Genomic DNA, 20,910 nt, shown 5'->3' on the forward strand with positions numbered 1-20,910 from the left:
GGACTCTAAAGGAAATGGTGTGGTGATGTTTCCCAAGGGTTTGTGGCTCTTAAGATCAAGGTGGTTGGGACCTGGTCAAGGGCCCAAGCAGCAGTTTGCTGAACCTGCACCATTGCACAAGACTAAATCTGCACTTCAGTAAATAAGCTGTTGAAGATAGGCCACACGTAGTTTCTTCATATTTTTATTGTGGGGAAAAAAAAGGTTCTGGCTCAAGAACAAACAGACATACTAAACACTGGAAAAGTCTTAAAAAAATACAATGGAGAATTGTAAGTCACAATGATTTGGCATAAACAGATGGTCAGTGTATGTTAACAGCTGAATCGGCTCTTGGCGCAGATGAAGCGATTTGTAGAGGTACACTGGACATTACTCCAGCCAGCTGGAAGTGGAAAAGAAACATTGTTAACAAGTGATAATCCAAAGTGTCCCACACAGATGTTTGCCTTTTAGCACAGAACAGTCTATCTTGGAGCCAGAAATGAAAAATATGGGACGCTGCCTTGTTCTCCATCAAGCTTACATACAAGTCAGTGTCATGTTCTCTGTTATTTCAGTAAACAGACACATCAAACTCAAATCCTGGTTTCCGTCTTAGTTCCCCTGATCGATCATTGTTTTACCCTGTACGCTGTTTTATTTCTGCTCTAAAGGAACGAGGAAACACAGCAGCATCCTTCACAAGTCATGTAGCAGACAGTCACTGATCTGAATCTGTAGGCTACGTATACGTCTTTAATTTGTTTTCAGGTCAGGTTGATCATTGGTCTGACTGACAAACCGAAAACAACTTTCTAAGTTTATTATAAACATTTCTATTATAGAGCTATTGTTTCATGCTCCATAATATTTTCATGTAGAGGAGAGTCTGATATCTTTCAGCACTAAACATATATTTTTATATATTTTATTATATCTATATCTATATATAAATAGAACTAGGACTCAAGGAAAAGCAATACAAAGTGCATGTAATTAAGAGATAAGACATCACCCCTGGTATAACAGTCACACTTTAGGGTCTTTATGTCTGAGTGAATCTCCAGCTGTTACAGCACGTTCAACACAGAGAAGTTAACTTCATGTGGTCCAAGTTTTGGGAGAAGGACGTAACTTACTTGTGCTGCGTAAGGTGATGCAGGGGCAACCGGTGGCGGAGGCCTGGGAGTACCAGTTATTGTAATAAAAACGTTCACGGTCGATCCACAGCCACTGACCCTGAAAGACAAAGACATAACAAACAGAAAGTGAAGTTGTACTGTCCACTTGCACTCACATCCGTCATTCAGCAGCTGCTTTGAAGGCACTGGGCTGAACAGCCAATAGCAACTTTGTCTTTTCCAAGGACAGTTCAACATATGGACAAGAGGAAGTGGGGATCGAACCACTGAACCCGCCAATTCAAATAATTTGCTGCTGTGTTATGTCAAAAGCTGCCAAGACCAAGAGTTTAATGGCATGAATCCTGAATCTAGTATCATGAATGGATTTTACTGGGGCTGTCTCAGCACTGTGAAAAAAAAGACCAGAAACATTTAAATGACATTTGCAGATGAAGGTCCTTTGTCTTGACTAATATTATCGGCTTTCGGCTTGTCGCTCCAGCGGACCTGTGGAGTTCTGCGTCCAAACCCAATGCTCTACCCATTGAGCCTCCAGGCCCCCTATTTTGTCTTCATTAAAACATTCACTTAATAAATAGCAATTGAATCATTAATTTCAAACAAGCATCGCTTGTGCCACAGCAGTTGCACTTGCACAGCACTTGTGCCACACACACACATCTGGAGGGTTCCAGCAGATAGGAAGACATGACCTCATAAATGCAGACCTGCAAGTAGAAGCCTCCCAGCCAGGCCACGCTCTGACCGGCCGTCTGTGCGATCGTCTGGAGGAAGCTGTACTGTCTGCCGCTGGTGACTGAGGCCAGGTGTCCCCCCAAGTCGTTGCAATGCTCCTGTTTATGTGTAATCAGACAAGCAGGTCATTTAATTTCTACATTTAAGTCTTTAAGCCATAGGTGAAGCCCCTCTGTCTGTCAGAGTGTGTCCATAGTAACAGTGGAGAATGGTTAGAGTAGTAGTTGTACCTCAGCCTTGAACCAGGTCATTGGATTATTAACAAACAGGAAGCAGTGGCTGTCGTAGCTGAACCAGCCGCTTGGACAGAAGCTAAAAGGAGCTGCAGAGACACAAGAAAGAGAATCAACTTCAAACTAACATCTGTCTGATCCAGTTAGCAGGGGTGTCACACTTCTACAGTCCAAAAATCTCTCACTGTACTGAAACTTTTGGAGACAGTTGTTGCTGTGGTAACTTCATGATGAGGGCTTCTTACCTTGAGCAGCTGCTGCCTGCTCCACCACTTGTGCTGCATAAAGAGAGAAACAAAAATACTGTAACTGTACTGTACTGTAGATACACAGAGTACCTGCTTTATCAGCATGTGTCAATACATATATTTTGGACACAGGTTGTTGTTTTGTGTATATATGTGTATTTCAGTGTTGAAAGACTTGTGAGTGAAGAGTGTGTGTCTATGTGTGTGATTACCATTCATGGGAACAGGGACAGAATCCTTTGGAACCAATTCTTCCTGGTTTTTCATCTTGTCCTCCACCTCTGAAACATCAACAGCATCATTATTAACATCAGTCTGATTCAGTTTTTTATTAAAAAATAAAAATCTTGCTGTTAAAGTCATCCGAGGCTTTTTTCTTACCAACATCTAGATTATCAACAGTGTTTCTATGCTTTGATGAATTAAAACACAAAATTGAAACATGTCTCCTGGATTTGTAGAAAAATGTTTGTCTTCACAATGTCCACTGCCTCTGTCTGTGTTCTACAATTGGCCTGGTCGATTTCACATGCACAAAACTGCAACGTGTCACTGGAGGAAACTTGTTGGTCATATTTAACATGAAACAAATCATAGTGATATCAAAATGTCCTCAAGATGTTGATCTATTGCACCATGTGGGGAGTTTGGACACAAATGTTTTGAACAGGATTTTTGTGCCTCCTGATACTTCTGATTATGCCCCTGTTGCCCATTATTGAATGGTCAGAATTAAAGTGCAACAGTGTTGGTGTACGACGTCGTTTCTGAGTGTGACTAATTGTCTAGAATTGTTAAATCATCATGAATGTTGGTGGCAGACTGGTGGAGCTGGTGCTGTGTCTCTACAAATCGAATCAAACCCTTTAAATACTGACCTGGAGCCGCCAGTTTGTCCTCAGCAGGAGCTGCAGACACAAACAAATCACTGTCAGTACCAGTCGTGCACTACTTCCTGTTTGCTGTGTGTGTGGTGTGTGTTTTAAATCTGACCTGCAGATGCAGCACAGAGGAGAAGAGAGAGCAGCACAATCGTCTTCATGGTGAAGATGAACTTTTCTGTGTGGGGAGAAAAACTGACAGTAAGTTTACAGAAAAAGAGTGGACATGTGACAGAAATCCAGCAGGACTCTTACCTGTCAGGTAAAGGTAGGTGAGTTGATTTCAGGTGTCAGCTGAGGATACAATGACTACAGGAGGCTGCTCTGCTCTTTATATACACACACCTGGAACCCAGCAGAGGGGTGTGGATGGCAGCATGTGCTAATGTTTGTGTTTACAGCAGGCTCATAAAGATGAACTCTGATCTGTTTCCTGGCAGATTGTAAGAACTTTACACAAGTGTGTCTTCCTGCTTGTTGGGATTTCAGGTGAATTGAGCTGCACAGTTCCACAGTGTGTGCTCTGCACTTGTGATAGGACGAATAAGCTGTGGTAGGATGTAATTCACAGTGAAGTTAATTCAGCAATTTTCTGCCATGTCCATCTTTAAGATCAAAAGATGGACTTCAGAAGGTACAACTTCTGACAGTATTTACACCCCAATATATTACACCACATAAAACAAAGAACTTTTGTATTAGATTACATAAATATAAAGTGACCAAAAGTCCTGGAACATGTGACTGAGCAGTTTTTTTTAATTTATTTTGTTAAATGGTGGGTTCAGTGAGATTGTTCAAAAAATAAAGATATCTAAATACATTGTCTTGGTTTTCACTTTGTGTTTTAACTGTGAACACTCCATATGTTGTTACAAAGGATAAATTAACATGAAATCCAGAGAGCTATCTGTGTAAGTAAAGTCGACATTTTAAATCCGAGAAAAAAGAGGGGAAAAATCTGAGGTATGGCATAAATATTGGGCACAGCCAATATAATTATATTTGTAATGTCCTAAAAAGGAGAGAAAAGGCTGATGTTACTGAGCAACATACACAGAACAGGCCAGCAGAGAAAAACAGTCAGTGACAATCTCTGGCTGCTTCTGGCACAGGCTCACTGATGTTTAATCGTGATATAACGAATACAAAGTGCACAAAAACATTTTGTTGACAATTCATAGAGAAAAGCATCAAACGTGAACAACTAACAAGTAAAAATGAAAGACAATGATCTACTATAAGCTGCCAAGTCTAACACTAGGATTATATTTAATATTGTGCTGCAATGGTTCTTGTCTTTAGGAAAAGTCAAATTGCTCATCGCTTTATCCAAATAAGATGAATTGCAGGAACCATCTTGTGTTCCTGATTTTGTATTGGCCTTGCCTTTGCAGTTTCCAGGAAAGCATTGTATCTAGCTGAAGTAGTTTGTCTAACCACTGATTTTTACTATCCAACACTTTTATATAGAGGTTAAAGGCCACAAGATAGAACCACAATAGGAACTGAAAGTTATTACAGTTGTTCTGTCATAAATGTGAACTAATTGTGGGATCACAGTGAATCATAGCTTGTAATGAGAGTCAAGGACATCTGAGGAAAGGCCGATAAATGACAATAACTGCATACACAGAGACAGTGCACTTGGTATTAGACTTGTTCCGTGTTTTGCATCTTGCTTAAGCAATAACATCAACACTGCAGAGATTACTTTTGTCTGAATCTTCTACACTTGAGCTGTGGAATATTTCCCATGACAGAATCCTGAAGCTGATGTCAAACAGTATTAAGATTCTGTCTTCCATAGATCTAACATCCGTAACTCTGTGAAATCTGATTCTGAAAACATGCTGGCAGGAACACATATTGTAGGGTGTGCATAGAGTTCAGGCTGAACCCTCCACAAGGATGACTCCTGAGAAGTTGCTGGAGAGTAAAGAGGTTCACGTCCTGTGGGAATGCCCCCACTTAAGGTACCAGTAAGGTACCAGCTCCACGTGCTAGTAGTCTCAGTGGATCATTATCAACCAACACGATGTTGTTTGGTTTAGGCACAGCATTGAGAAGGTTAGTGTTAGCGCAGTTTGCGCCTATTCACCTTCTTCAGTTATGAGCTGTTTTTATCACTAATATTTTTCTTTTTTTTTTTTTTAGAATTTGTTAAATGGTCTGCTAATTAGTGCTTTTATCCAAAGCTCTTTAAAATGTTGCTTGACATTCACCCATTCACACATAATCATGCCCCGATGACACCAGCTGCCATGTAAGGTGTTTGCCTGACCCACCAGGAGCAACCTGTTTGTCCCAAGACACTTTCAGGCTGCAGTTATTCATGTTTTAGTCCTGGGACATATTGTGGTTGTTGTGCATTTCTTTCTGGTGGTTTGGTGTCTTTTAATTGAGCTTTTTCAGGCATTAAATATAACCTTCAAAGCCACTGTTCCATGGTCCCCTGACGTCTCAGGCTCCTTATGAGCAGAGAAACAGTAGGAAAAGAGTGCACCACTTGTGGTACGTGACATAGGATGGATCATCATCTTAGTTCATCACCTAAGAAGAAAAAAAGTCTGTTTGACTCGATTAACCTTTCACGGAAGCAAACCTGGATGACTGGGAACCTTCACCAATAAACCAATTTATGGATGAACAGAGGAGAAAATATGGCAGTTGAGATTTAGGTGTTCACATAGTGGAGCTTGTTGGGAGGGGACTTAAAGACATCCACTTCAGTTTTGGCTCATTGTGACATGAAGAAAAATGCAAAATAACATGAATGACTCCTCTGTCTTTCCAGCTAAAATCACTGGCTTAATGTCTATATTGTCAGATTAATCCCTGACCATCAATGATGACCTATTGTCTTTGTCAGTCTTCACCAGATGTTGCTGTGATCTGATGTTGTCGAGACAAAGAAGAGGCTTCTTTGTTTTTATCATATAAAGTATTTCAGGCATCTCATTGTGGATGAAGCCTAATTTACCCCAGAACTTTATCCAGAAAGAGATGAAGGAGGACTGTATAAAATATGTTTAAGCCCTATCAGCTTAAACCAGAAAAAAATAGAGTAATAGGTTTTTTATTAGACCCAGTAAGAATTTTACATAGAAAATGAACCTTTCAGATCCAACAAATAGTCTAGAAAATGGTTCTTACGCATTGACTGCAAATTAGCAGAAAGTCAGTTTAGCAACTGGAAAAAAGGATAATTTCTGATAAAGTACAATATTTCATGTGTTGTCCATTAACTTATGTTAGTGTTCAAGCATAGCATAGTGTTCACCTTAAACTGCAGTGAACCTCATGTCCTAATAAAAAATAATAATAAAATGCCCTCTTTCTTGTCTTACTTTTGAAGCCATATTATGATGAAAGAGATAAAAGAATCTGCTTCCTGGTTCTGAGACAGATTTACGATTAAGAGCTTTGGGAGTGGATTGTTCCAAAGAGAAAGCAGCCAGCAGATATGTCAGACTGAGGTAAAACAGATAACAGAAAGGTTTTACAGTGCTGTCGTCCCCAGTCCCTGCTCTGTGGCTGCCCGACTAAATTAACACTTGGTGTTTTTGTTTTGTACTGTATATCGTCTGTTTACGTAGATGTCATCGCTCTTCCATGGTTCTTCACGATAGTGTGTGATGGGAGTGGTTATGATTTGTTTAAACATTTATTTTAGTCATGGATACATGAGTATGTTGATGGTGATTTGGAACAAAGGAAAAGACCCCACAACTGGAGGTTATGCACAAGCCACAGCAAATGACTCATCCCCCCCTCAGTCACCCCTGATCTCAAATTTAGCTTTTCACAATGCTGAAGAAAAGTTGAGTTTTTATTTTATCAGCCTTGCAAGTATTTAAATAAATTTTAAAGGCCAACTTGGCTTTATGGAGGCATGCTTGATTTACTATGCACATTCATCTGTTGCAACCTTTCAGAGGGCTTTTCTCCTTCCATATGGATAAGTATGAGTGTGAAACTAAATCGTAACTTTCTCAGGTAGGTTTCAGAGCTGCGGCCACACATCTAGAAGGTCCCCAGCCAAAACTGTCCTTTCTGCATGGAGTGTGCATGTTATCCCTGTGCTTGCGTGGGTCTCCTCCGGGGCTTGTCCAGGGTGTACCCTCGCCCTCATCTTCTGAGGATAGGCTCTGCTTCCCCCGAAGAAAGTGACTCCAAGAAAGTGCTGAGCCTTACTGTAATTCAAACATTCATGATCATTCAAATCTCGTGTCTTTTCTTCTGCACAACTTCTCGGATATGCCCCCCCCTCAGTCTGACACGTCGGCTCTTTTCTCTTCCCAACACTCCACACCCGAGGTACTCATAATCATAAATCAGTATCTGAACCATGTCGACATATGGGACATTCTTCTTTCTCTTTTATCGTATTATTGGTTTACAAGTAAAATAAACGAGATGTTTATGACATTAGATTTATTGCAGATTATGCTGAGAATCAGTACAGGCTGTAATCAGATACTATTTAAAATACAATATTAGAGATTGAAACACGAATTAATACATCTGTCATATCTGACCTCAACGTCAACCTTGTGGCCTCCAATCTCTCATCATTCTGTCACTGGACACACACATACAGGTCACATGAAGTAAAAGAAATAGTAAAAATAAATTGTTAAATATATTTCTTTGACTAAATACAGTTCTCTTTAAAGTTATTAAAATGGCAAGAGCAATTCAAAAGCACACACTGAGGAACTGTGCAGCTCATTTCACCTGAAATCCCAACAAGCAGGAAGACACACTTGTGTAAAGTTCTTACAATCTGCCAGGAAACAGATCTGAGTTCATCTTTATGAGCCTGCTGTAAACACAAACATTAGCACATGCTGCCATCCACACCCCTCTGCTGGGTTCCAGGTGTGTGTATATAAAGAGCAGAGCAGCCTCCTGTAGTCATTGTATCCTCAGCTGACACCTGAAATCAACTCACCTACCTTTACCTGACAGGTAAGAGTCCTGCTGGATTTCTGTCACATGTCCACTCTTTTTCTGTAAACTTACTGTCAGTTTTTCTCCCCACACAGAAAAGTTCATCTTCACCATGAAGACGATTGTGCTGCTCTCTCTTCTCCTCTGTGCTGCATCTGCAGGTCAGATTTAAAACACACACCACACACACAGCAAACAGGAAGTAGTGCACGACTGGTACTGACAGTGATTTGTTTGTGTCTGCAGCTCCTGCTGAGGACAAACTGGCGGCTCCAGGTCAGTATTTAAAGGGTTTGATTCGATTTGTAGAGACACAGCACCAGCTCCACCAGTCTGCCACCAACATTCATGATGATTTAACAATTCTAGACAATTAGTCACACTCAGAAACGGCGTCGTACACCAACACTCTTTGCACTTTAATTTTGACCATTCAATAATGGGCAACAGGGGCATAATCAAAAGTATCAGGAGGCACAAAAATCCTGTTCAAAACATTTGTGTCCAAACTCCCCACATGGTGCAATAGATCAACATCCTGAGGACATTTTGATATCACTATGATTTGTTTCATGTTAAATATGACCAACAAGTTTCCTCCAGTGACACGTTGCAGTTTTGTGCATGTGAAATCGATCAGGCCAATTGTAGAACACAGACAGAGGCAGTGGACATTGTGCAGACAAACATTTTTCTACAAATCCAGAAGACATGTTTCAATTTTGTGTTTTAATTCATCAAAGCATAGAAACACTGTTGATAATCTAGAGGTTGGTAAGAAAAAAGCCTCGGATGACTTTAACAGCAAGATTTTTATTTTTTAATAAAAAACTGAATCAGACTGATGTTAAATAATGATGCTGTTGATGTTTCAGAGGTGGAGGACAAGATGAAAAACCAGGAAGAATTGGTTCCAAAGGATTCTGTCCCTGTTCCTATGAATGGTAATCACACACATAGACACACACTCTTCACTCACAAGTCTTGGCTGCTCAGTCAATTCAACACTGAAATACACATTTATACTTAGTAAAGTACCCCACAGGTCTTCCACATGTTGTTTAGTTCAGACAGAAAAAAACAACCTGTGTCCAAAATATATGTATTGACACATGCCAATAAAGCAGGTACTCTGTGTATCTACAGTACAGTACGGTTACAGTATTTTTGTTTCTCTCTTTATGCAGCACAAGTGGTGGAGCAGGCAGCAGCTGCTCAAGGTAAGAAGCCCTCATCATGAAGTTACCACAGCAACAACTGTCTCCAAAAGTTTCAGTACAGTGAGAGATTTTTGGACTGTAGAGGTGTGACACCCCTGCTAACTGGATCAGACAGATGTTGGATTGAAGTTAATTCTCTTTCTTGTGTCTCTGCAGCTCTGTTTAGCTTCTGTCCAAGCGGCTGGTTCAGCTACGACAGCCACTGCTTCCTGTTTGTTAATAATCCAATGACCTGGTTCAAGGCTGAGGTACAACTACTACTCTAACCATTCTCCACTGTTACTATGGACACACTCTGACAGACAGAGGGGCTTCACCTATGGCTTAAAGACTTAAATGTAGAAATTAAATGACCTGCTTGTCTGATTACACATAAACAGGAGCATTGCAACGACTTGGGGGGACACCTGGCCTCAGTCACCAGCGGCAGACAGTACAGCTTCCTCCAGACGATCGCACAGACGGCCGGTCAGAGCGTGGCCTGGCTGGGAGGCTTCAATTTGCAGGTCTGCATTTATGAGGTCATGTCTTCCTTTCTGCTGAAACCATCCAGATGTGTGTGTGTGGTAAAACTGCTGTGGCACAAGCGATGCTTGTTTGAAATTAATGATTCAATTGCTATTTATTAAGTGAATGTTTTAATGAAGACAAAGTAGGGGGCCTGGAGGCTCAATGGGTAGAGCATCGGGTTTGGATGCAGAATGCCACAGGTCCGCTGGGGCGACAAGCTGATGATATTAGTCAAGACAAAGGACCTTCATCTGCAAATGTCATTTAAATGTTTCTGGTCTTTGTTTTCACAGTGCTGAGACAGCCCCAGTAAAATCCATTCATGATACTAGATTCAGGATTGATGCCAGTAAACTCTTGGTCTTGGCAGCTTTTGACATAGCACAGCAGCAAATTATTTGAATTGGCAGGTTCAGTGGTTCGATCCCCACTTCCTCTTGTCCATATGTTGAAGTGTCCTTGGAAAAGACTCTAAAACCCAAGTTGCTATTGGCTGTTCAGCCCAGTGCCTTCAAAGCAGCTGCTGAATGACGGATGTGAGTGCATAGTGGACAGTACAACTTCACTTTCTGTTTGTTATGTCTTTGTCTTTCAGGGTCAGTGGCTGTGGATCGACCGTGAACGTTTTTATTACAATAACTGGTACTCCCAGTCCACTGCCAGCAGTTACCCCTGCATCACCTTACGTAGCACAAGTAAGTTACGTCCTTCTCCCAAAACTTGGACCACCTGAAGTTAACTTCTCTGTGTTGAACGTGCTGTAACAGCTGGAGATTCACTCAGACATAAAGACCCTAAAGTGTGACTGTTATACCAGGGGTGATGTCTTATCTCTTAATTACATGCACTTTGTATTGCTTTTCCTTGAGTCCTAGTTCTATTTATATATAGATATAGATATAATAAAATATATAAAAATATATGTTTAGTGCTGAAAGATATCAGACTCTCCTCTACATGAAAATATTATGGAGCATGAAACAATAGCTCTATAATAGAAATGTTTATAATAAACTTAGAAAGTTGTTTTCGGTTTGTCAGTCAGACCAATGATCAAACTGACCTGAAAACAAATTAAAGACGTATACGTAGCCTACAGATTCAGATCAGTGACTGTCTGCTACATGACTTGTGAAGGATGCTGCTGTGTTTCCTCGTTCCTTTAGAGCAGAAATAAAACAGCGTACAGGGTAAAACAAGGATCGATCAGGGGAACTAAGACGGAAACCAGGATTTGAGTTTGATGTGTCTGTTTACTGAAATAACAGAGAACATGACACTGACTTGTATGTAAGCTTGATGGAGAACAAGGCAGCGTCCCATATTTTTCATTTCTGGCTCCAAGATAGACTGTTCTGTGCTAAAAGACAAACATCTGTGTGGGACACTTTGGATTATCACTTGTTAACAATGTTTCTTTTCCACTTCCAGCTGGCTGGAGTAATGTCCAGTGTACCTCTACAAATCGCTTCATCTGCGCCAAGAACCGATTCAGCTGTTAACATACACTGACCATCTGTTTATGCAGAATCATTGACCTTGTTGTGATCTTACAATTCTCCACAGTGTTTTCATTATAGATTTTTCAAGTGGTTACTATTTCTGTTTGTACTTGAGCCAATAAAAATTTGTAAGGATTGAACCATGCGGGATCTTCCTTTAACAGCTCATTTACCAAAGTGCAGGTTTAGTCTCAGTAAAATGTATTAAATAATAAAAATCTGCAGTACACATCACAGCAGATTTCTTCCCTATTTTGAGTGAAATTTTACCCACACAAACTCTTCAATATCCTAAGAATAATGCTTCTGGGACTGGGTCTTCACCAACAGACCCAGTCCACACTGCTTCCACACTACTCTGTGAATAATTGAGTAGCATACAAGTAGCTTTTAGTTATATTTTTTACATAAACCTGAGGCTTGTGTGGCTACAAAGTTATTTTTGATCAGAAAGAAATAAAACATTTGTATCAGAAAGAATTTTATTTCTCCATTATTATCTCAAGCTATTATGTTGTCTGTACATCCGATCCACTGGTCTGATCATACAAAGAACATTTAGCTGTGGAAAGTAGCTCAGAGTAAAGACAGTGATTCATAAGGTAACACATTACTGTATTTAAAGAAGTGAGTTCCATGTCTCATTACATTGACCTATTAGCTTCACAAGTTGAAGTACACTTACAGAAAAAAAATCGATTTAATTCAACTTTATTTATATAGCGCCAATTCACAACAAAGTCATCTCAAGGCAAATGTAATCATACAAAATACTGTGGCCCTCGATTGTGTCAACCAACCCTCCGCTGGTCATTCTCCATTACTATCATGTACATTTAGACCATTAACATAGGAGCAGACGTTATGTGTATAGGAATGATCAGTACAGTACATTTATAAAATATTCAAAGTAAACTTAAACAAAATTCAAATATGGATAAATTGTGAAAACAGATTAAATTTTATAGAATGAGCTATATTCTATGCAACATGGGAGAAAATAAAAGATACTGTCTGAGCTGTTTTTTAAAAGCTTTGCAATTTCATTAAAAGTTTGCAGACCAGTGTTTCCCATTCTTCCTGACAAATCCTTTCAAACATCATTAGATTTAATAGGAATTTTAATAGGAAGTATGATATCAGATGGGATGTCAGATGGTTGACAAAGATGATAATCCGTACTGGGCCCCACTGCTTTTGGTGGAATTCAAATCAGGTGATTACAGATCTCTGAAATTCACCCTTTTATTTTGGTCCCAGACAACAATCAATGTCAACATCTTCCTCCAGATACTCACAAGGGCCAGGAGACACTTTTGTGACTTGATCAGTCACCACTTTATAATAACCTCTCTTTCTCAATCTGTGTAGTTAATAAAACATTATTTAATAATTATCCCCTCAAACTTTAGAAAAGACAACAGAACCAACATTTCATTTGAAAACCCAGGAACTCTGCCCATAAAATGAACAACCTTGAATAGCCACTACCCATTTTGGACTGCAAGCAACACTGAGCTGTTCAATATGAGTGAAGCCCCTTCACAAACCTAAACAAGATAAGCAGTTACAGACAATGGATGGATGGATGTTTTCTCATTGCCCGTAGGTGTGAATGTGAGTGTGAAATGTTGTGTGTCTGTGTATGTCTCTCTGTGTTGGCCTTGAGATAGGCTGGAGAACTGTCTAGGGTGTACTGTACCCTGCTACTCGTCGCCCATTAACAGCTAAGCTTTGCCCCCCCACGACCCCAAAAAGGGTAATTGCTTACAGAAAATGGATGGATGTCGGTATTATGGAGTTTCTTTCTGACTGTATCATCCCATATCCCAGCATATTCTAAATGATTTGATAAGTATTTGTGATGTCTGATTGTTACATCAGACGTCAAAATCAGGGACAAGGATACGTGTGAGGCCTGGATTTGAAGATGACATAAATAATAAAAAATAAATAATATAATAATATTAAATAATAAATAATTACTTTATTAAGTACAATCAATTTAAAAGGTCTATAGCATAGTATTTTTGAAATGTATCCTAAGGGGCTGTGCCTCCCTCTCGTGGTAAACTTACTTCATTACATAAAAACAAGCTAAAATAGTATTAATTATTAAAATATTATTATTATTTGTTTCAATTGAGAAGAACAAACAACATACCGGCTTTGTGTATGTTTTAATTGAAATGTTGCTAAAATCTTATTGCAAAGACAGCAACTTTATGTACTGTACCACACAATGTGACAGCAGACTCCATGATTTTCATTTTTTGGTGGACAAAAAGCAGTAATTCTGGTTTAACCCACATGCATGCAGAATTATACACACATATCTGTGGTATATGTAAGCAAACCACAAGCATTTAAACCAAACTGACACAATAGGCGCAATGGGTTATGTGTCTGCCTGGTGCTGTTGAAATGAGATAGAGCATAAAGGCTTTTGCCATATGAGTCTGCTTAATCTTACAGTCTGCTTTCACTGTTTAAATTTGTTTTGGTTTTGTTTCCTTTTACCTGAATTTTACTAGTTTTACTGAGGTAAAATATGCACATTTACTGTGCAGCTCTGTGGGGGAGAACAACCTCTGCTTCAACAGCCCAGCAGAGGGCGCTCTGATACATCAATGCAGCAAGGCTCACTAATAGATCCCAAAACGAACCAAAGCAACAACAACCATTATTATGCCACAGCTAAATATAGGTGTTGAATTCACTTTGTCTCAGTGAGCTGATGTAGTTTTAGATAGCTACTCCAATTTATTTATTTAGTTTTAAAAATGTTTCAATAATCCAAACCCGCTTAAAAAATTGACACATTGGATTTTATTTGAGGTTTGGAATGATTAATTACAATATTATTGACTGTTTAAGGATAAACTACAGTGATCACATTTTTTGTAATGAAAAAACACGTGGCTTATTGATATGTTTAATTACATTTTTGCATTTAATGATAAAGATTAATGGCAGAGACAACTAAGTTAAGCCATGTGCTGTATTCAGATGTTACATAATTCTTTGTTTGTTCTGCTACATGGGATTATGTGACTCGTTAGCATAAACAATTATTTACAGTAGAAATTTCCTGACTTCACCCTTTAGCTGTCTGTCAGCTGTGTTATGTTTTAATATTCATACATTCAAACATATGTTTTGTAAAGAACACACAAGTATTTATACTTTCAATTCGAAGTATGAAATCATGATGAGGTAAGATTAGAGGTAAAGGTTAGAGCAGTAAGCTTGTGGCCATAAGGTTGCTGGTTTGTTTCCTGGATTACATTTGGGTGGAAATCTAGTGAAAAGCACTTTCCCCTCCTTTCTCCATTGGAGCTGTTCAGTGGTTATAGGTCAGTCTGTGTTTGTTCTGAGCAGTTTGTGATTGTTATCATGTTGCTCCGGAAAAAGAGAGGAGGTCTTTCAGTGAAATTCCTCTGAATGAATGGTAAAAAAAAACTCTTTAGCTTGGTGTTAGTAAGTGTCAAACATTACACCTTGTCTAGTCCAAATGCATTTCAGCCATGGTTTTGTGACACATGTGATTTGCTCCTGAAGTTGCTATAAAAGACATAGCTGCACACGCTACTGGCAACATTGCATTTGATTCACATCAATTTCAGCCTCTATTCAGCATCAGCGGGACAGGGACAATGGCCGGACTACCTGCCTTCCTAAGGCTAACTGACAGCAGAAATTGGACTTACATAGCTTTTTATGTAGACTCAGCAGGGACATTTTTTTTGTCTGCTTTTATTGATTTTCCTCTGTTTGCTACAGAAAGTGGGGAAGGTGAAACCAGAAAGCTCATAGTGACACAGTGGGTCAGATACAGCTTTTAAACAGCAGACTTAGGAGATTAAGCTTCACCATAAGGCTTTATTCACATTACACCTACAGTAAAACATGCAGTTGTCTTATAAGTGCCACCCATGTATGCTATGTATGCCCAGCTATGTAGCTTCCATAAACACCTGACCTTTCTGCAACTACATAGCCCTGTACCCAGCAAGCTGTGAATGTGATTGATTGAGTTGTATCTGTTTATGTGAATATTAACCCAGTTTAAATCAAACACATAAGAAAGAACATCCTGTCAGTGTTCAAAAAAAGAGCACAGTCTTAAAAATGTGTTTTTTTGGTTCCTCCTGCTGGTTCTCGAGTCTCCCATTAGACTTTTTTTCTGGTCGAACCAGCTTATTTAGAGAACCTCTCCAGGAAAACTTCATTATGTAAAAAAAATCCTGAGGAACAAAAGGTGCAATTTAATCAAAACTCCATCAATTCTTATCGAAACACATCAGAAACCAACACAGAACTTCGACCATCTTTGAGATTGTGATGGAAAATCAATTATTATTAAATGATTAAACTTTAATTATAGTGTTTTACCTCGTTGACACCTTGTATTGAGTGTTCTTAGGAGGATGTTTAAAATGTTGTTCAAATTTTGTCTCACACATGTTTTGTCAGTTATTGACTAACAGCAGACTATCCCACACTGTAATGACCCAGAGTCACTCCATGCTCACAGCTGCTTATCAAAGTGCTGAAAACGGAAAAGGTTTCCATAAAAGGACAAAAGGGCTGGGGGCAGTAGCCTGAGAGAATGTTCTGCCCAGCAACAGAGGGTTATAAAACTAATGTGTGATGTACGAAGTTTAGAACTGCATAGGATGGAGACTTGAAACTCTTTCGATGTTCTTCTCTCTTCCAACTTAATAAAACCCTAAAAGACATCCTGGATGTTGAAGCTTCTTTATTGATTACAATTGAAGTGTCTAAGACTCGATATTGTCATTTTTGCCATGACAGCATACAATGTCAGTTCACCGTCAAAACTCATCAGGGGCAACTATAATTTTATCGTGAACTCTGATCTTTGGGACTTAAATAATGAACCAAAAGGATGAAGTGGATCACCAGGCAGATAGCAGTATACAGTTTAAATGTTAAAACAAGCTAACCCACTCTGATAATAATAATAATAATAATAATAATAATAATAATAATAATAATAATAATAATAATAATGATGATGATGATGATGATAATAATGATAATAATGATAATAATGATAATAATAATAGCTGTGTCTTGCTGAAGGCCATTTTGACATGTGTGACAAATTGGGAATTAAACTAAAAACTCCCTGTCCCTGGGCAGTTACTCTACCAACTGACTATGAAAGCACAGGGATTTACAACTGCTCTAAGTAAAAGTACCACAGAATTGTTAAAATCTGCACCTTAAGGAGTGAAACCTCAGCCCAGATCTACAAACTTCTAAGAACATGTTCTGTCTCACACTACATACAGTGTTTTGGATGTCACTAAACCCACTTCTATACATTAGTGCCATTTCAAGGTACTAATGTAACAAGGCATTTAAAATGCAAGTGCAAATGTGTGTGTGCGTGTGTGCAGTTTTTCAAAATTATTGTATAGTCATGAATGAAATGCTTTATTTTGCAAAGGATCTAAGTTGTTGTGTTGCTTGTTGTGTTGGTGGCTGAATTGAATTGTGGGTAGTGTTTTTATAAAATGAGCATTGATTTAAAATAGTGTTTAAGTAATCATTAACAAATTGTAAACTTAAGTTTAGTTCCTGTACAGATTCAAGGAGAGAACCACAAAATCCAATTTCTGGGAATTTACTTTGAACAATCAACATTTCTTATATCCACTAATTAGTTATTTTATATGAGAGCAAGATAAAGTAAAGCTCAAATTTTTAAATGCAGAAAATTTTTGTTGTCATCTTAATTCACATTTATGCTATGAACTGCAAACAAATGTTAATGCTAATAAAAATCACTACAAAGATATGTGTTTGGGTTGTCAAACACAAACAGCAGCTGGTAAATTTGGAGCTGATTTGAGCTGACCCTTTAATTTACTGCTGCTTCAACCATAATGATACATCAGCATTAGTTTGTTGATTATGAATTTACATTTGCAAAATTAAAAAAATTAAATAAATGTAGTTGAGGGCTAAAATTGTACTTTAGCACAGTACCTGGGTACCCTTAATTGTTTTATTGCTCCTACACTGTGTGTGTTTATGTTTGTATGTGTGTATCAGTCTTTGTTGTTTTTCCTGTTAACTGTTGCTGAGAGAAATGTGCTACATAAAGCTTTCATAAGCCAGAAGGGATGGAAAAAGCAGATGCTTTAGTCACTGAAATGTGACTAGAACAGTCCACGATGTGCAGGCATGCACAAACTTTGTGAAATTAAACGATATTCTAAACTGGTACATTAATTGCTTAGGCTGGCATCTGTCAACTGACAGCTTACACTCACAACAAATGGCAGACACTCTGTTCTGCAGTCAATTAAAATGCTGCTCAGTATTCCTGATTAAAACAACCAGAGCAGCTAAGACACTTGGCATCAGTCAAGAAAGGCAGTGACAAGCTGCCTGTGAGAGGTACTACAGGGAGTTGTCAGGGAATTTGTATTGACAAGTTGCTGAAACAGCCTTCCGCAGATATTCCACTTTACAATGTCATCTTGTATATTAACAATAGAAACTGAGACGTAAAATATATTTCAGAACATCCACACTAAAAGTCAGCAAAAGGAAACCATCTATCCAAACATCCATTATCTAAACCTCTTATACTGTTAAGGTTCGCTGGTGTGCCGGAGTTAATCCCTGAATAAGTCACCAGTCTATCTTAGGCTGCAAAATTAACGTTTTAGATGGATTGAAAAAATATTAAATGCTTTCATTTAATTGTGTAAATGCATTTATAGAGGTACTATTAAATCCGCTTTAGTCAATATTTTTACATTAACAATGGATCAAATGTCTACTGTATGTGTCGATAAAAGCGGTCTCTCACAGTAACAAACCCATAGAGATGTATCATTACTGATTTTATTCACTCACTGCTCTCTTCATTGTCATTTCCAGCAGCAGCAGGCTGCTGTTTTCTGCAAAAAGGCTCCCAACAGGCCCAGGAAAATCAATGAACACACATTTAAATTGTTATATTAAAAATGGGATTTGGACGGTGTAGTCTATTGTCATGGCTCATTCTCATTTCCTTCAATAGAAGGAAACAATGTTCTTATACTGATTGGAGGATATAATAAATACTCATTATACTGTTGCAGGCCAAGACCAGTGTTCTGAACATTAGCAGTAAAGTATAGAAACAATGGATCCACATTTGTTTATGATACCAAGTCCCGACGTAGATTAAATGTAAGATCTCAGATGAATTTAATGGCCTCACAGCTTCATAGAAAAAGTCTTGAGATGATATTTCAGTGAGACGTCTGGGTTGAATATATCCTGCAGTGTTGGGAAACTGCAGAGTGACAGGTAAAATGACGATGGATGATTAATTTTCTCTGATAAAGTGTCACCGGCAAGACGTTTTTGTGACAGCAGTGGATGACTCTTAATTGCTTAATTTTATCTCCACCTCACTCACTACAAGGTAAAAGATTAAAAGATAAAATAAATATTGAAAAACTCATCAAACATCTGACTGTGGACAATAAAGAACAGTTTTCTGGAGCTCAGGTGGGAATTCATTTACTTTCTACCCCGGTTGTTACTGACTTTACTTTTAATTACTGATTTTAGCAATTTATTTGAGTTTGTTATGTAGTATATTAATACAAGTGTTTTCTCTGACTTCTGATCCTAAACAAATGAGAGACAGATAATGATCAAAGTGAATGTGTAAGAGAATGACAGATGAAGAGCAGGATTATTTGGACAAACAAATACGTTTGGTCTCACTACATTTCAGCCTGCTCGTCATGTCTATCACCATCACCCTTGTCGAAGCTTTAATTACAGATCTTGTTCATTAACACATCCTGCTTCACATGGTACCCAGTCAGCTGTGTGCAGTATTTTAGGATATGTCAAACTGAGTGTGTGTGTGTGTGTGTGTTTCTGTGTTTGTGTTTGTGTGTGTGTCTGCTGTCAGACTCTTTTTTGCTGTCATCCACATGACATAGGCAGGTACATTGTCTGCAGTCATCACGGTTAGTGATGCAAATGTAGAAGTTGAAACTTTCATGATTCTTTTCAAGGTTTGTTTAACGTTATTCGGTTAAATAGTTTTTTTGACTTTTATATCCTGTGTAAAGAACATTTGGCCTAAATTTGAGTGGTGCTATACAAACTAACTTGCCTTGCCCACACTGTTTGTGTTTATCTGTTAAAGTCAGCTTGTGCCTCTGCTTCCAAACAAACTTGTGACCCAACGACAGCATCAAGAGTCAGTTTCACCACATTAGACTCCATTTTAAATCAGCAGTGAATAGACCGTGGTTGATTTTTCTGAAAGGCACTTCCCATCCTGGCATCAGGTCTAATTTGCATGTCGCTCTGCTGACAACCTGCAATACTGTTGCATGTGGAAAAGATAAAAACCTTGACTCCCGAATGATAATGACGTGTGTTGCTTATTGCCATCCTACTGTATGTGATACTCTACAGCACATTTCTTCTATATGTTTCAATATGGTTACCACAGAAACTACATATATGGTTACCCAAAACCTCTTTTGTTGAAAAATTCTTGTGTGTGAATGTATAACAATCCGTTTAATGTAAAGTTTTTACTCTTTTCTGAAAATATTAGCAATAGGCAATACTACATACTACTGTGCAGCTCATCTCTGGAATTATCTAATACCTGTGCTGAACATCATTCTACCATAAAAGGCAAAGAAAAGCTCACAGCATGGCAGTAGTTCATGTGTCTGAGCTTGGACTGGCAGCGTAATGGTTTCTTTTGTTTAATGGTGCTTGTCTGAGCAGTGTCCTCCTACAGAAGGCTGATAAGAATGAAGGCTCGCACAAAGAGATGTGAGCTCTATACAGCTGATCTAAGCTGTGCTCGCCCACTAATTTGTATCATTCAGTTTTTTTCTTAATGCAGAGGACATCTGGACAATGGAGCTCAGAGGCTTTGTTCTGCAGTATAAATCTCTGTAATGCATCATTTTGGAGGTCATTTACTCTACAGTGGTTTTGATATGTAGACCCCTTCAATATATCCAGCAAAAAGAACTTTCAGTCTTCCAGGCTGTTCTTTTAGAAATCTGATGGTTTGAAACATCTTCCTTCTGATAATCATCGAGGCCACCGTAAAGGGGTCTGAGTGTTCCCAGCCCTGACCAATGTTTTGCCACAAATTCCATAGGGATCTACACAGGTGTTACCTAGACCTCATGGTTTGGTTTTTATCCTGACGTGCAGAGTGAAATTTGAGCTCCTCTATACACTGATTTGTGCCTTCCTAAATAAGTCCAGTTGCAACAGCACAGTAAGTCTAAATACTTTTGTAAATGAGAGATTTTTAAAAAGTTATGTTTTCCATTTCCCATCTGTCGCTGACCCTAGATTGGTGAATTCAATTGGCAACTCTATTAATGTAAAATAAAATCACAGCAAATTGTGGATATAGTTAAATGGTTTGAATACTTTGTGAAGATACTGTATGAAGATACTAATGCAATA

General features: G+C 38.6%; 2 protein-coding genes across 2 annotated transcripts; one reads left to right on the forward strand and one right to left on the reverse strand.

The window, feature by feature from the left end:
- Positions 1–168: 168 nt before the first annotated feature.
- Positions 169–3,569, reverse strand: LOC137131102 (snaclec alboaggregin-A subunit beta'-like). Its single transcript, XM_067511929.1, has 9 exons — positions 3,480–3,569; positions 3,337–3,402; positions 3,222–3,251; positions 2,556–2,624; positions 2,341–2,373; positions 2,093–2,184; positions 1,835–1,960; positions 1,122–1,221; positions 169–385 (listed from the first exon to the last, which is right to left on the reverse strand). The coding sequence occupies exons 2-9, from the start codon at positions 3,383–3,385 to the stop codon at positions 315–317; spliced, it is 570 nt and encodes a 189-aa protein (XP_067368030.1). The 5' UTR covers positions 3,386–3,402; positions 3,480–3,569; the 3' UTR covers positions 169–314.
- A 4,539-nt stretch (positions 3,570–8,108) lies between these two features.
- LOC137130528 (snaclec alboaggregin-A subunit beta'-like) lies at positions 8,109–11,552 on the forward strand. Its single transcript, XM_067510814.1, has 9 exons — positions 8,109–8,198; positions 8,276–8,341; positions 8,427–8,456; positions 9,056–9,124; positions 9,368–9,400; positions 9,557–9,648; positions 9,781–9,906; positions 10,506–10,605; positions 11,342–11,552. Exons 2-9 carry the CDS (start codon positions 8,293–8,295, stop codon positions 11,410–11,412), a joined length of 570 nt encoding a protein of 189 aa, XP_067366915.1. The 5' UTR covers positions 8,109–8,198; positions 8,276–8,292; the 3' UTR covers positions 11,413–11,552.
- Positions 11,553–20,910: the final 9,358 nt, after the last annotated feature.

Source organism: Channa argus, chromosome 7 (genome assembly GCF_033026475.1).
Source record: "Channa argus isolate prfri chromosome 7, Channa argus male v1.0, whole genome shotgun sequence".
Lineage (NCBI taxonomy): Eukaryota > Metazoa > Chordata > Actinopteri > Anabantiformes > Channidae > Channa > Channa argus.